We start from the raw sequence: 16,368 nt of genomic DNA, 5'->3' as shown, positions 1-16,368 counted from the left end.
CCCTCTCCCTCTCCCTCCCTCCCTCTCTCCTACCCTCACTTCCTCATTAATAAATAATAAAATAAAACATTTTGCGATTATTGGGTAGTATCTATCTTCACCAGAGTACCCAATTGGCTAAACATATATTTGATGTCAATATCCTACAAAGCATAATAATAAAGAACTAAATCACTCCTTTGCGAAGATAATATTTATAATTTACACATTTTTTCTTTCTTTGTTTTTTATTTGTTATTCTATACTTTGATTAAGATATTTTCTCTATCTTTACAAATACATGTGATATGCGCGAATAAAAAAGCTTATACCGATAATATATTTATAATATTATAATACTGATTTTTTAAAATAAAAAGGGGACGGTAAAGGTGTTTATTTTTCTTATTAATCGGTGTATAAAATCATTAAAATGGTTTATTGAAGATTTGTTCATTGATATCGTCCCAAAATTAAATTACATTCTTTGCTAACCCTTAAAAAAACGTTAATTTTAAAAGCTGAACAAAGACAGCTGAATTTAATTGGCAAACCTGAATATTAAAAAAAATATATACATAAGTAATTGCTTAACAATCAAACGCTTATAAAATTAATATCAGTAAATAGCAATAATAAAATATTGCCAAAAAATTGCAATGAATTCTAGTAACTTATCTGCAAAATAAATCCCATAAAGAAAAATTTTCACAGAATTAACCTTTTTCATCCAGCATACCTTGGAGTGTACACCGAGTTCCTGAAACTAAGTTCACTTGTCACTATTTTTTTAAATTATAAGAAGTTATATATTAACTGTAAAGCTCAAACCCTAAACTATACCACTTAGAACTTTCAAGATCGGTAAAGGAAAGTTGTTAAATATTTCACAAAGAGCTCAAATTTTCTTGACCACTAAGCCTTTTGAAAGTTAATTAACCAAAATTTCTAATACTCCTGAACTTTTGTGCCTTCACCGCTGATATTAGTCCCTTTTATACTTCAAAGAACTAATCATTCCTTTTCAAGTATAATTTCGATCATGTCGAAAATACTTCTTTTTTTTAAACCGATAATGGAGTCTCTTTTATGTTTGCCTCTTCAACGTTTTAATCAACTCAATGACGTAACCCAGTTTATAAGTATTAAACAGAATTAAATGCATATGTCACTCTCTAGTAGTAGACAGTAAGCGGCAGAAACAGAACCTTTTTTCTAGTCATAAAAAACTTTTTAAATATTTGTCCAAATTAGTATTCCGGTTTTAAATATAATAATTGGAGAACGGACTCCCAGCCTATAGCACATTTTATTGGGTTGTGCGTTAAGTCATTAACCCTTTCAGAGTGTGATAAAATTGCGAATTCTAGTCCAAAAAAATCTAGTTTTGATATGTATTAGTGACTGTCACGGGATAAACTGTTTGGTACTTGACTCTCCGCCCGTGACTGTCACGGGATAAACTGTCAATGGGCTGAACCTATTATTCATGATCTATAAAAAAATACAGGACAGCAACCAAAAATTTGATTAAATGATTACGGCAGATCCTTATGATTCTAAGTGGGATTAAAACAAAAACTCAGTTTTTCTTCATCAAGTACAGATTTTCAGAAATTTATGATACGTAATTCCAGATATATGGCAAACAAAAATCAACAAAATCTCTGAGAGAGTCTGGGTTACTCACAGATTAACGTGTTATGGTATCAAAAGGACTTTATAATATACAAGATATAAGACAGTGTATTTATCATTTTTTGACTCAATTCGAATGGAATTTTATTGCCTTCAAATCCAGTAAATTTATAATTTATTGTTTTAATAAAAGGAAAGAAATATTGTATCCCCACGGGACCAAACATACGAATTTGGTCAAGATAAGAACGAGTAATAAAGGTTTCAAGTAATTCTAGGAAAATATGTAAACAAATTCACTCTCTCCGGTAATTGAGAAGAATTTTAACTATTTCTTTTTTAGATATGTTATCAATTACATAAAAAAGGTGTTTTAATTATAAAAGAAGAGGAATTTGCAAAATATGAAGAAAACAAAATTAACAGTAAGTTGAAAAATAAATTTTTGTAAGATTTTGTAAGACAATTTCATAAGAAGTCAGTATCACCTACTAGAACTTAGTCGTATGGATCATCAAATGAAACCGCTCAAATAATTAAATCACAGCAAACAAAGAAATCTGACAGTCAAGATTCCATACTCACCATTGTCGTTAGAAGCCTGAGTAAAAAAAACATCATTTTCAAGACTGTACAGACTGTACCACATTACCGGATCAAAATATAACTGTATTTTCTATTATAGCCAAAAACCAATTCCCAAACTCACAAGGATCCTGCAGAAATTGGTAATTATAGACCAAGGTGATATACTTAATATACTTAAGATCTTTGAAAAACTTCTTTTAACTTGATTAATGAAATATATATCTCTACACAACATCATATCTAACGAGCAATTCAGGTTCAGAGACCAACACTCAACCGTAGCCCATCTCACCTGATTGGCGTATCACATCAAAAAATGATACAAAGAAAAGAAGCATACGGATAAGTTTCCCCTCAATATCGAAAGTTCATAAGTTCCAACACATGGTTTTCATCCATAAACTTGTGAATTTTCCATCATACATCATTTATCTCCCAAAATTCTACGTCAGCAATAGATCCTTTTTCATTACAACGCCACAAACTTTTCAACCCACCATCAGATGGTCTGGTCTTCCACAAAGTTCCTGCCTCTTCCCAACGCTATTAAAGGTATTGGCTGTGTACCTTCATTGCTTTAATTGTCTGAAATTATTTATATTCCTCAATTTAAATTGGTCGAGTCCTAAAAAACTGTTATAATTGGATTACTTTTCCAAAGGCATTATGCGCGTTTACAACCTACCAATTAGTAAGCATATATTCGTAAAATACGATTACCATTAAATATTCAAAATATATTAGAGAGTGTTGTGTTATATAAGTGAGCATTGTATTTATTTACAATTGAATATACCCATCAATAAAATATATTAATTCTTCAAATAAACTGATGTAGCATAATGGATAATAATAAAATATAATAACAGTGATTCAGATTGATTGTCTTGCCATAAAATATTTATACATTACATTACATCAAATATTCAGCCAAAAGTGTTTCCGCCTGTCTTCCTCGTACCTCTGTCAGACTATACCCTCTTTACCATAGGGAGCTATCCGTTGTTTTCTTCCTTTCTTCTTTCTGATTGGACATGTTCTCCGAAGTCCTTATAGTCCGAATAGTCATAAACATTGGCCAGTAAGGATCTGTAGGAAACAATAACTAACTTTTCCTTAGAGACCCCTTTCTATGGTCTTATCCAATTTGGCCTCCCGACCCAGGAACTATCCTATATCTATAAGCTTCCTCGAGGTTCCTTGAATTTCTGTTGAGAACTTGCTAATACCAAAGTATTAGTCAATGGTTTAACAACAAACCACCGTTCCCCAGTGCTACTGCGAAGGGATATATACCTCAGAGCTTCCCACAAACCTACTCGTAGAATCATCACTGCGTGCGGATGACTCAGTACTTTATAAATAATCTTACAGTAATGATACAATAGTAAACAGGTAACAAGTTCTTCTTGAGAATCTCAGTGATTTTTTTGCAAAATGGAATCTACATCTTCATAGTGTGCTATGAAGCGAGTATCCAGGTTTCGGAAGAATACAAACATGGAAAGAAACCCCGACCTGTGGACAGCCACTTTCGTTCTCATCCTGAAGAAGTCTCTCCGGACCGACCAGAACATCCTTTCTGCAACTCCTATTCGTTGCTTTATTTCCAAGTCAAATCATCCCTTTTCGTTAAGTTGAACTCCAAAGTATGTAAAATCTTCACACTGGGGGTAATATTTCATCATCGGCTGTTTAAGAATGCATTACATAAAAACAATGGATAATCTTAAAGTTCAGAAGTTTTTAAAAATATTTGAAGAAATTTCAAGAAAATCGATAAAATTATAAACAATACAATTCCTCAATTAACACCTCTATAGTTAATTCTTATTAAAGCTATAGAAGGATAAGCACGAAAGTTAATAATACGTAATTTATCACACAATTTTGGCTTTTTGTTTTGAAAGCTACTTCTTCATTCAAAGAGCTAATCATTTATCCGTGTGTGAGACTGAATGAAGTTTTTTTTTTTTAATTTTGAGTGGAATCGAAAAGCATCACTGCTACTCAATGCCCCGTAGCCCAGTGGCGCAAAATTTTACGAATGAACTCGAAGTCCAGTTATGAGAATAAAAGAAAGCCAAATCACAAAACAAAAACAAAAATGACGAGTTTCTGTCCTTTAATTTTTTATCCTCTCTCTCTCCAATAAGCAATTAAACAAAGCAGCTTAATTAATAGACAATATGCATTAATCTTTTTTGTAAACTCTAAAATTTGTAAGCCTTAAAACAAATATGCTTATTTATTTATTTTTTAATGATTTAATTTTACATTTGTGGTCTGTTGTAGAAAAACATTTTCTTCTAGTAACTCCATTTATCGGTTATTCTAATGACAATCTATGTGATACTGGTGTAATATCCAAATATATCTGAATAGATTATACATCAACTAACGAATGATAATCGGAAATGTAGAATAAAAAAAGTAAAGATTTAAAATTATTTTTTTAACTTTCGCGTTTCCTGTTAACAATATTTTAGGATGTTTGTTCGGTTTATTCTTTTCTTCCCTTCCTTTCTTTGTTTTGTTTCTTACAGTTTCAACACAGTATCTCTCAGAATAGATAAAAATGGCTTACCATTTGGTAGTGGCTATATGCCAAATCAAAATTTCGCTGGGTTTTATCTAAGAGGGTTTATGTTTGTTTACGTTGTGTTGATCTGAGAAGAAAACTAGGATTCTCTAATCAATGGAATATTTTTTCTCTCAATAGATCCAAGATAATGTTTGTTGGAGATTTAGAATATAATGGAGTGAAGATGGTTGATAACTAACTATAGTTTGTTTAGAAAAAAAATAAACTTAAAAAGTAAACTGAAGGAAACAATCCTACGGGCCTTAGTTAAATTTAACTGAAGACAATTCATCTCTGGGATATTTTTTGTTTATCATGATGAGTCTCTTCCTGTCCAAAAAGACATAAATAAGATATAAGTACCTACTGGTATTGATATTAGTGGAGAATAAACTTTTAGTAGCGGTAGTGGGGAGACTAGGTATATCCAAAAGAGAAGATACAAGATGGTCAACCCAGAGGCCCACTAACTACAGGACCATTTTAAATTTAAATTTATAGTAAGAAAATTGCATAATTTCCTTTTATCCCTCCCCTCTGTCCCCTTGAAGACTTCTTCGATGTTCTCCATGGGAGTGCTACTCGTCAGGAATCATAACATTCAATAAAAATCGAATCCACCCAGTTCTTCACTGGATACTCAAGAACCTTTACCACAGTACATAAATATCTGCTGAGAGTTGTGAGATGAGAGTTGAATACTTACTTACCTTTCCATGACAGTATGGAATTTATGGAGTTTAAGAGTTCATTTCTTAAAACACTACACTAAAACATTGATATTACTTTTCTGTCTACATTTCAATAAACTTCTCATGTTATGACAAATTAAATTGAAATATTGAATGATGGTTAAACTTTCATTTACAGGAAAAAAATAATGTTATATTTTTCCAGGTTCACCGACCAGGTCACAGGCCACATACTAGTCCTACATCATTCAATAGGCCTTACACTAGTGTTTGTGACAGGGAGCGACTGTTGCGTAAGTTCATCACACTCAATATTTCTTTGTAATATTCACTATATAATAAATAAACTCCTAATTTTACCGAAAAACACTTAAGGTGTAAAAATTTGAATCAAAATCCATAATTATAAACATTTTCCAACAAAAGGGCACACAGTTCATTATCAAAAACAACAAAAAACACAAAAGAAACCCCGTTTAGGGAAAACGAAGGTTTGATGATGGTACGACCAATATTTTATATAACAACCTCCGTCATATCGAAACCTAAATTTACTGTACATATACTTAATACAATCCTCACATTTATGTTTTGATCATTATCTTGTTGGTTTGGTATTGATTAATTGTGTAATAATACCGCAAGTCTGTCAAACAATTAAACATGACCTTTTAATTTGGGTTGTCCACATTTTCAGACATATTCTCCTCCTCTCCTTTACATACATATTCTTTATATATCTCTTTACAATTAGTTAAAAAATGTAAAACCATAGTTCTGGCTAAATAAACTCCAAAACTGACTTAATCTATCTATATTTATGTACATAAATATCTACTGAGGGAAATTACCGACACAAGACAGTAAAAAATCCTGGTTACAAAAGTACTCAACCTATTTGTAATTTTATTTTCAATCCCTATAGCTTTTGATTGTAATGATAGTTTAAAATAGCCAATACCATAATACATAACCAATATAACCACAAACTAATGCAACTATTAGCCAAGAAATCTCCCTTTATTACACAGCATTGGAAATATATATATATTTATTTTTAAAACTTTTAGTGAATATTTTTTAAAAACTTGTTTGATGATCATTTTTCTAAACTAAACTTTTTTATTTATTTACTTACCAAGTTGTGAATAAGAAAATACAATAGTTTATATTCAATAACTTTATTTTCAGCATCCGATGGAGATAGTGTAGTAGAAGGCCTCGCCCATCGGAGAGGAGCAGTTAAGCATCAAAAAGTTCATCAAGTTCGGGGTCATCGGTTCCTCGCCAAGTTTTTCAGACAGCCCACAGTCTGTACATTCTGTAAAGACTTCCTATGGTTTGTATTTATAAGAATGTTAAGAAAACACATTTTATCCAAAATGTTGACCTACGATTGCAGTTTCTCTTAAATACGATGAAAAAAATTTAATAAATCATGTGATTTGGAACAAAAAAAGACAAATTATATTATACTTTCTATGTTAAATTAAAACTTAAGTTATTTAGACTCTGATTAAGAAACAATTATAACCATTCCAATGTTACATAAATTCCTTGTCAATTTTTGTGACTTTTTTTTTTTTTTTTTATATTTCAACTACACTTTTATAAATTATAATAAGTATTAGTTTTTATTAAACTAAAATCGAGATAAATAAATCAATAAAAACAGCAAAAATGAAAATATTATTTATTGATAATTTTCAACAAATAATAAACTTCCAATAGCAATTATTCTCAATTTTCTTGAATAATTTAATTAAGATTAAGATTAAAATTTTATAAATGTTTCTAATAAGTATCAGTATCACTTTAGTTTAAAAGTTTTTGCTCTTCAATATGTAGCATGGATATTAAGAATATCCATTTATAAGAAATGGATATTGTTTGAAATCACACTACAGTTTCACTTGACTTTACACTTGCAAGGAAGGTCAGGATTAACCAAAAGCATTAGCAGGCCTGAACATAATTAGTTAATCTTAATTTCCTTCATAATAACTTTTCCAAGACTTCTGAGACTATGGGTTCTTTAGCACTAGTGTACCTAGCGATTCCTTACAGAGCATGGATACTTTTTGGGCCAAGCTTCATAACCTTGGAATATAAATCGCCTGTGTTCCTGATTTACAGAGAAACAGAGACGACTGAAACATCGTCTTGAGCTCCACCACCTTTGTGTCATTCAGGCCCTAGGAATTGAAGAAAAGTAGTTTCTTTCTTCTCACAGAGACTGAGTTCCCTCAACAAGTTACTAAAAAAAGTTATCCACACTACAACAATCGTGAACTGCAGTTTCAGTTCAGCATATTTTAATTTCAGAAGAAGAGAAACTGCCCATAGAAGGCCACTAGATTGGAAAGATGAAGATGAAAATCACCTAATATAGATAAGAAGAAAAATTTAAACTATAAAGATTACATGATTCATAGGCCTAAACCAAAGAAGAATAAGTTTAAAGTAGCATACTTATGTTTCTGATAACTCATATGGCCTGTGGACAAGAAAATAAAAATCTTCTAAAACTGTGAGAAGAACAGAGTTTACTCAAGAATAAATATGGGCTTTGAAAAATATTGGATTATTACTCTTTTGAAATTAGTCTTATTGAATATTGTGTATGATTAATGAATCAACCAGAGGTTAATGAGCATTATTATACAGCATTATAATTTTAAAAATGCAATTCTTTGGGGGCTCTGTGATAGAGTCCAAGACAGAGGTCTATGTTTTCAATTGACCTCTAAGTGCAGATTGGTGCATAAGAAAAAACTCATTAGCAATATGTTATTGAATAAACACTATTTTGAGGAAAATTTTAGTATGTTCAGTCAATGATATTTAACTAAAATATATATGGTTAATTTCAAATTGACTAAAATTAAGATATCCCACTAATAATCCAGTGCTGAATCCGATATAACAGCTTTAAAATATACTTCAAAGATGTGTGAATAAAGAATCAATCTTCCTGATTATATACTAGAGCTAAAAACAGCTGAAGACATGACTCATTCAACCAAGAGGAAGGAATATTTGCTTTTAAATGAAAACATTTTCTTCAAAGACGTCTGGAGGTACAAGTAACTATAGAAAACAAGTTGTTAACTACAATGAAAACTTATTACTTTGTCTTTTTCTAAAAAAAAGTTTGTTTTTTATAAAATTAATTATCTTAATTTTACTCCTAATGGCAATAAGTAGGTACTTATAAAAAGATATTCATAAAAATTCAGTTTAAACATAAAGACACATATCCATGAAGTTTTCCAAATTATTTTTTAATTCTCACAATGCATATTTTTAAAGAATGAACATTAATACAAAAATAATAGGAATATTTTTCATGGACTTAAATTATAATGGTATTAGGAGCATTAGTATGAGGTTTACATTGTAAACTTAATTACCGTCATAACAAACATAAGGAAATTGGAAACTAACAAACAAAATTATCAAAATAAATATCAAATACTAGTTCAAGTTACTTAGAAATACATAGCAGATAATTTATATTATATATAATATTGATGCTTAATATTAATGTAATATATAAATTAACTGAAATAAAAATTCAATAATAATGCATCGTTCTTGGTTTTCAGGGGATTTGGCAAACAAGGATACCAATGTAAAAGTAAGTATGTTTAAGTTCTTATACAATTAGATAACTTTAAGGGGCTCTTAAAATATAAACATGTCATCGTTAAACTAATTGAATAACTTTGAGGGAGAATATAATTTTAATTCTTGAAACAATTTTATATCAAACAATGATACAGTGTTTCAAGTGGAGACAAAAAAACAATTTATTTTTTTAATTACACATAAATATCTTAGTGCACAAATTAGTCAGTGAATAGGTGCTTATCATCCTAATATTAAATCACATAAAAATATGAATGAAAGGAGTATCCCGAGGATGGAAGAATACTTCGAAAAGTTGCATCTATAAATGTAAGAAACAGGAATAAATAATTATTTGTTTATATATATGATAATTATGTTCTACCTATAGAAAAAAAAAACTATTACTTCATTATTGGATAAAATAAGGAAATATAATATTTTAAACAATATATGGCTAAATAAATATTCAAATTTTGCACATAACAATAATTAGTACCAATTTCACTTTCAAGATTCTGATTAAACAAAATTAGGGATTACAGTACAAAAATTATTATTGTTCCAGGTTGCCAAACAGCAGTTCACAAAAAATGTCATGAAAAATTGCTAACGAAATGTCCTGGTTCAGGAATAGATTCCGAAAGTACCATAGTGAGTATAACATAATATAAATCATTATATTATTTCACATATGTGTAACTTGAAAACCAAATTAGGTAAGTAAATGAGGGACTGTTACAAAACATATTATCTAAGAAAATTGTGGATATCTAAATATATAAGATTATCTTTTGGAAATGGAATCATTAACCTGGTGTTCCTCATGCCATTCCTTGAGACACGGTTGTTTGCAAAGTATCATTTTGCTCACTCTTCAATTTTTTAATTTATATTTCATGCAAGTGAAAATATGCATCAAATAAGAAGACCAAGGGATTGTTTGGGATAGTATTATTAAGAGTTAAAATTGTAATATGCTGAACATAAAAGAATAAATTGGTGCATTACATTAGTCCATGAAATATCAGTAAAAAAATTGTAATGTCTTATAAAAATAAATAATAAACATTAGCAAATAGACAAATTATTCATATATTTGCCATTGTAATATGTAAAATATGCTCACACTCATGTCCTATGGTCCTTGAATATTTTGATCTGGCCCTAATGGTGGAGACTGAAAGCGAAGCAATAGAGCAGTTGAACACTTCAAAGGAAATAGCTGAAAAGACAGGTATACAGATACTGTTTGATAAAACAGAATTAATGACAACAGATAGAAATTTTTAAAAGAGAATAGTAGAGACTAAGTATGGGAGCATTTAAGTAACAAATAAATTCAATTACCTGGGGGAAATTATATGTATCAATGGATCAGAGAAAGAAAGCATAAAAGAGAAAATAACTAAACTGGAAAGACTAATCTTTGCAATAAGCAATTTATATAATAAAAGGAGCCTGTCAAGAAAAGCAAAGATAAGGCACTACATTACGGTCGGCAAACCGGTGAGACTGTACGGAATGGAAACCTTTCCTAGCCTAAGGAAAATGTTAGGGATAGAAAGAAGAATACCAAAAAGAATAAATGGCCCAAACAAGATACAGGAAGGCTATAGGTTGAGACCTAATAAGGAAATATACAAAAGGTAAATGATTTGGAATCGGCCATAAGAATAAGAAGATTAAGGTTCTACGGACATATGGTAAGAATGCACCCAAAGAGATTAAATAGAGAAATCTTCTTTAAAATGAGAGGATACAAGAGTGCTGGGGGGTTCATGAAATTTCCAACAGAAATTGAGGTCCTTTTGGGGGAGAGAGGTGCAAGAAAGGGTGTCTCGTGGACCAAAGGAAGAAAGAAAGAACAATTGGAAAAAATGAAGAAGAGGTGGGGAGAAAGAAAGAAGGAGAATAGGGGTTATGAAAGGAAGTGAAAATAATGATATTTGCATGGTCTTCAAGGCCATTCCATATTTATGCCAAGGCAAAAACATAGGATTTTTCCACCAACTATAAGCAACATTAATTAACAAACTAAAAATTAAAAAAGTTTTCAATTTGTATTAAGGTCCGATAGCTTAATACAAATTAACAGTAATCAATATTTTTTCTTATTAATCCTTTATTACCTCAATGTCAAGGGCTGAGAAGATTAGTTAACACTGAATTAGTTAAATACTAATTTTAACGGCCAAATAAAAACCTGAATTGATCACTTTTAACAAGCTAAGTATGGGTGGGTTTTGTCAATAAGATGAAAACAACTTACTCAGTTTCCAGAGTGACCAGCTACTTTGTCTTTTTTTTTTTCCTTTTTTACAAATACTAGATGATATTAACAGATAAACTAGATATTTCATAAAAAAAAAAGTTTAAGAAAAGATTCTATAACTATATAAAAAGCTTCATTGTAGAAATGATGCAACCGAAACAGTATAGAAGGTATTTTGTTCTGAATTTTTCCTGTACTGAAGCCATCAGTTAAATGACTAAGATTAACGATCTAGCATGGACATTAGCAGCTGAGATGGTAGAATAAATGGTGGACCTAACTTATAAATCGCAGATCATTGTGTTCCTTGAAACTATTAATTAAAAAAAATTGTCTAAAAAAAAAAGTGGTTACACTGAGAAAATGCTCTACAAAGATGGTGGGCTCATCTAATTGACTCCAGTTATTTTTTCATACACTGTCATTTAGCATTTGTCTCCATTTCTCCATAATTGAGCTTTTATTAAAGCTGGATAGTCAGAGAATTCTAAACCACTGAAAATAAAAAAAAATAATTTACTTAGGCACTAAAAAATACAAGTAAAATCAATTTTTTGAGGATGTTCATATGAAAGTTGAGAATTCAAAAGCAGTATTAATTAAATGGCCAACAATATTTTAAAAAATTTCAATGAAACATGAACAACAATCATTCTTTAAAAACTAAATATCACTTTTGAAAAATTTAAAGTTATTTCTTAATTGCTAACAAAACAGTAATGACAGACACCTACCTTAAATTAATTATTTCAGATTTATATGACTACACATTTTTGAGTTTGGCAGTCCACAAACACAGTCACAGATACAGTGACCAGTTGGCTATAATTGCTATATGAACTGAGGAGAGCAAAAATTGTGTATTTGGTTTGAAATTTTAGATTCAAAATTTAGTATGATCGCAATGTTTTCTCTTACAATATATTTAATACATAGATAAGTGAAAGTAAAAAAAAATTATAACAAATACCTTTTTAACTAGAAATTTAATTAAACTAAATAGGAATATTAAACTTTTTAATTTATGCGAGCTAAATAATAATATTAAACTAAATTAAAAATTTTGTTGGATATCATTATTTAGTATCTCAGTTATCGTTTTTCAATTTGACAGCCCTGACGAATCCCAATAAAGTGGCGTTAACAATAAATATTTTTCTTTTACTATTTTGATAACTTTATTGACTGCCACCCGGACTATCTTCCTACAATTTACATTAAAAATTATTGTAAACTAAAATTATTTATAGTGAAACTTGTTGGATATAATAAGAGCTGAAAAAAAAGTACAATTATTTATTTACCTCGACACCCTTAAACATAAGTATTACATTTATGAAAAATTACAGTCTCATTTATTATTATAAACAACTGAACAAATGGTTCCAGATTTGAATTCAAACTATTCATTTTTATTTCATATAAAAACATTTATTTGACACTTTCCATGTTGCAAAAAATTTACCTAAACTTTGCAGAAATATACTCTTCATGTGCAATAATTTTGGTGATTCTATTCACATTTTCATTTTTATAGCAAAAATTTTCATATCAAAATGAACCAAAAAACTAATTTTTTTACAAAACGGACTAGTTTTATTTAAGAAAACAATTTATAAAATTTAATATATTTGAAGAAAGCCAACATTTTTCAGGGTGCCTAACACTTTTGGCCATGGGTATAAATGTGTATAATTTTGTTGTAATAATGCGATATCATTTGTCAATAAAATTTAGTTCATACATAATTAAAATTACTTTTTCAGTACCTCAGGGAGCGTTTTAAGTTGGATGTGCCCCACAGATTCAGGCAACACACCTTTATGTCTCCTACATTTTGTTCCCATTGTGGATCACTCTTGTATGGCCTTTTTCGACAAGGGCTGAAATGCGAAGGTATTAAAAAAATCTTTTTCTTCATTTTTATTATATCGAAGTACTTATTAGTCCACTAATAAATATCATTTACATCAATAGTTACTAATAATAAAATTATTAATTGAATCCATGCAGTAAGAAATCAACCAACAATATTTGAAATTGTGTTGTATAAGCTATATTGCTAATTTTTCAATAACTTTCATTTCACAACATAAGCCCAAGGTGGAGTGTTCCTCTATGCCATAATTAGATAGAGATAGAACTTTGGAGTTTTGTTGGGAAATGAAGAAATTAACAATTCAGCTTGAAAGACATAACAAAAAAAAAAGTTTGGTTCTTTATTTATTGCATATGTGGATTTAATCAGGAAATATTTATGGCAAACAAAATTTATTATTTTCTTATTAGTTATTTGAAAAGTATATAGTCCATACCGTCGGTTTACAAGTGAAACACGTTTATCAGTAAAGATTTTCTAGTTTTGAGTTATTTGGTTATTCCAGTTTAAAATGTTAAAAAGTTAAACTTCAAAGAATTCATTATTATCATAAAAATATGCTTATAAAAAGTAAAATTACTATTTCCATAACCTTAAAAAAAAAAATTATCTACAAATATCTCAAAACTTTGATTTTTTACTTGGTGTATTTTACTTGTAAACCAAAGATATAAAGCAATGAATTTATACTTCAAAATCTAATTGATTTCACACATAACACTGCCTAATCTTTAAACTGTGTGATACCCAGAAATTTTGAAGAAGCTTAGTTAAGGAGTCCAATTTACTAACTCATAGCTATTGTATTTTTAAGTCACTTTCAATAATTACTTGTGATTTCAAATACATCAATTATTAAAACGAATTAAATATAATTAAATGAAAAATCAAAGTAAACAAAATACATAACTTGAGGAGGATTTACAATGATAATAAAAAAGTACATCCTCATGATTGTGATTATCCGTAATTTAATATCTCATAGTTTCATTAGTCTTCACATACATCTACAATAAATTTTATTTGTTAATCTTTGTTTAATTAAAGAAGATATAGTAGGTTTGTGAAAGAGGTTCAGTCGCAAGATTTTTGATACTGGAGTTATTTAGGAAATCTAATTATCTGGTTATTTGACTTGTTATATTATAACTGTAACACACATTAACAATTAGTTAAACATTAAGAATGAAGAATTGTATTCATCCGAAAGTCTAAACATAGTTATTGAACAAATGAATACTTTTGGCATAACTATCACTAAATACAAAGTTTTTGATTTTTTTCACCCTTCAAATTTTTAAACATTTAAGTTTATTTTTAAAAAATGTTACACAATACAGTGTAATATAAAACAAGAAAAAAAAATTTATAAACAAAATTAATAAATATGGAAGCTATAACATTTTGGAATTCCCAACAGTAATTTAATACATTCTCATTAACTATCTCTTTTCTATTTTCAATTAACTTTAATCGTGGTATTATTAGTGTTAATTAAAAAAAAAAACTAACAACTCTCTGGAATGGAAAGCCTAACTTTGAAGAAATTAAGTGACCAGTAGCTCCTAATTGCTTATAACATTTTTTTTTTAATCCTGCCAAAATAACATAACTTATAATGCACTAAAATAGTGTGTTATTAAACTACCTATGATAGCCCGTATTTAGTGCCCAAGTATCATTGCAAACTACAAGTTATCTAGTAGCTGCTAGTCCACTTGTTAACTTATATAAAACATTTTTTAATTTTTTTGTCAATTAGACAATTTTTTATCTAAAAGGCAAAGTATATAAACAAATTTATTAGTTTTTCAATTTCTAAACCTTAATTCATTTACAATTTTTTCTAGAGGTATGACTAAGCAGTAGTGGATAGAATGTGCAGTAATAAAATATGTTTTCTAATATCATTATTTATAATTATAAATAATTATTTAATTAAACTTACACAATTTTTGAGTTCACTGTATTAAATATACTGTTAATCATAAAGAAATCAGACATGTTTTTAATTCAAATTCACTAGATCTTTAAGGTGGTAATTTTTTTTATTCATTCCTATAAATGTAACAACTACAACAAAATCCCCATATTAATAATTCAAATAGTAGGATAATTAATAATAATGAAGGCCTAACGAACCTGAAGGTTCGATGCCAATACCACAGATCGCTCTCTACATACATCCTTCCTGTGATGCCCCTCCTAATCCAATTCTACTAATCAGTTTTAATGCAATCCTAAGTACCTATTTATCAAACTGTAAAGTTAAATCCTTCTATTTTCTTAGTCAATGACAACCTTTTTTTTTTTTAATTATAAAAACAATATACAATAGTTTTAGTCAAATGTCAACGTTAGACTACTGCTTAGTTGAATACAACATACATCTTTCATGTCATATTCTTATTTATAAATTGGTAGAATTTATTATTGTAATAATCTGTTGAAATACAACCCCATTTAACAAGTTCATAAATCTTCATAAGTCCATGAAATGATAATAATTATTTTAACTTTTTATTATAAACTATGAAGATGCCTAGGAGGGTTGCTTTTTGGGCTTAAACATGGTTTCGTATATAAATTTTTCACTTGGCAGATGATAGAAATTAGCGGCATTTTTTAGAGTGGAAACTGAGTTTTGACAGTCACACTCTGGGTCCAATTAACCTTAAAATGAGAAATTAACATTGCCAGATGATAAATTGAGGAGTTCTAGTACCTAAACTGATTGTATTGCTTTCTTTCAAGACAACTGTAAAATTAAGAATCAGGTCTTTCAACGAATGTCTGATTCCTTGGGTGTTATGAGCTGTTATGGGATTGATTAATTTATATTATAATAATGAGTAACTCAGAGGAACATTTATTCAAAGTAAAGTTAAAGTTTCAATGAGAGCGATATTCAACTCAATTTAGAACTATATAATGGGTGTTTTTTTAAGCCCGATAGAACTTGAAATTGTAAAAAATAACACAAAAAATTAAATTGTAATCAAAAATTTTTTTTTATTCGAAAGATCAATACGTGACATTAACATTTGAAAATGATTTCGGGCATATGGGCACCGCGGCTGTTCTTGACGAAGCGCATTCTGGA

The 16,368-nt window shown here is 29.2% G+C and overlaps 1 protein-coding gene across 1 annotated transcript in view; it reads left to right on the top strand.

Annotated features, from left to right (window-relative positions):
- The window catches only part of Pkcdelta (Protein kinase C delta), a 98,480-nt gene that overhangs the window by 21,604 nt on the left and 60,508 nt on the right, over positions 1-16,368 (top strand). The window contains exons 2-6 of the mRNA XM_067053157.1: positions 5,687-5,774; positions 6,673-6,820; positions 9,090-9,121; positions 9,680-9,765; positions 13,153-13,282. Coding sequence (XP_066909258.1) covers positions 5,687-5,774; positions 6,673-6,820; positions 9,090-9,121; positions 9,680-9,765; positions 13,153-13,282 — 484 coding nt within the window. The remainder of the gene's footprint in view (positions 1-5,686; positions 5,775-6,672; positions 6,821-9,089; positions 9,122-9,679; positions 9,766-13,152; positions 13,283-16,368) is intronic.

This window comes from Halyomorpha halys, unplaced genomic scaffold (assembly GCF_000696795.3).
Source record: "Halyomorpha halys isolate HHAL.00 unplaced genomic scaffold, Hhal_1.1 Scaffold64.1, whole genome shotgun sequence".
Taxonomy (NCBI): domain Eukaryota; kingdom Metazoa; phylum Arthropoda; class Insecta; order Hemiptera; family Pentatomidae; genus Halyomorpha; species Halyomorpha halys.
This window is presented reverse-complemented; position numbering and strand designations above follow the sequence as displayed.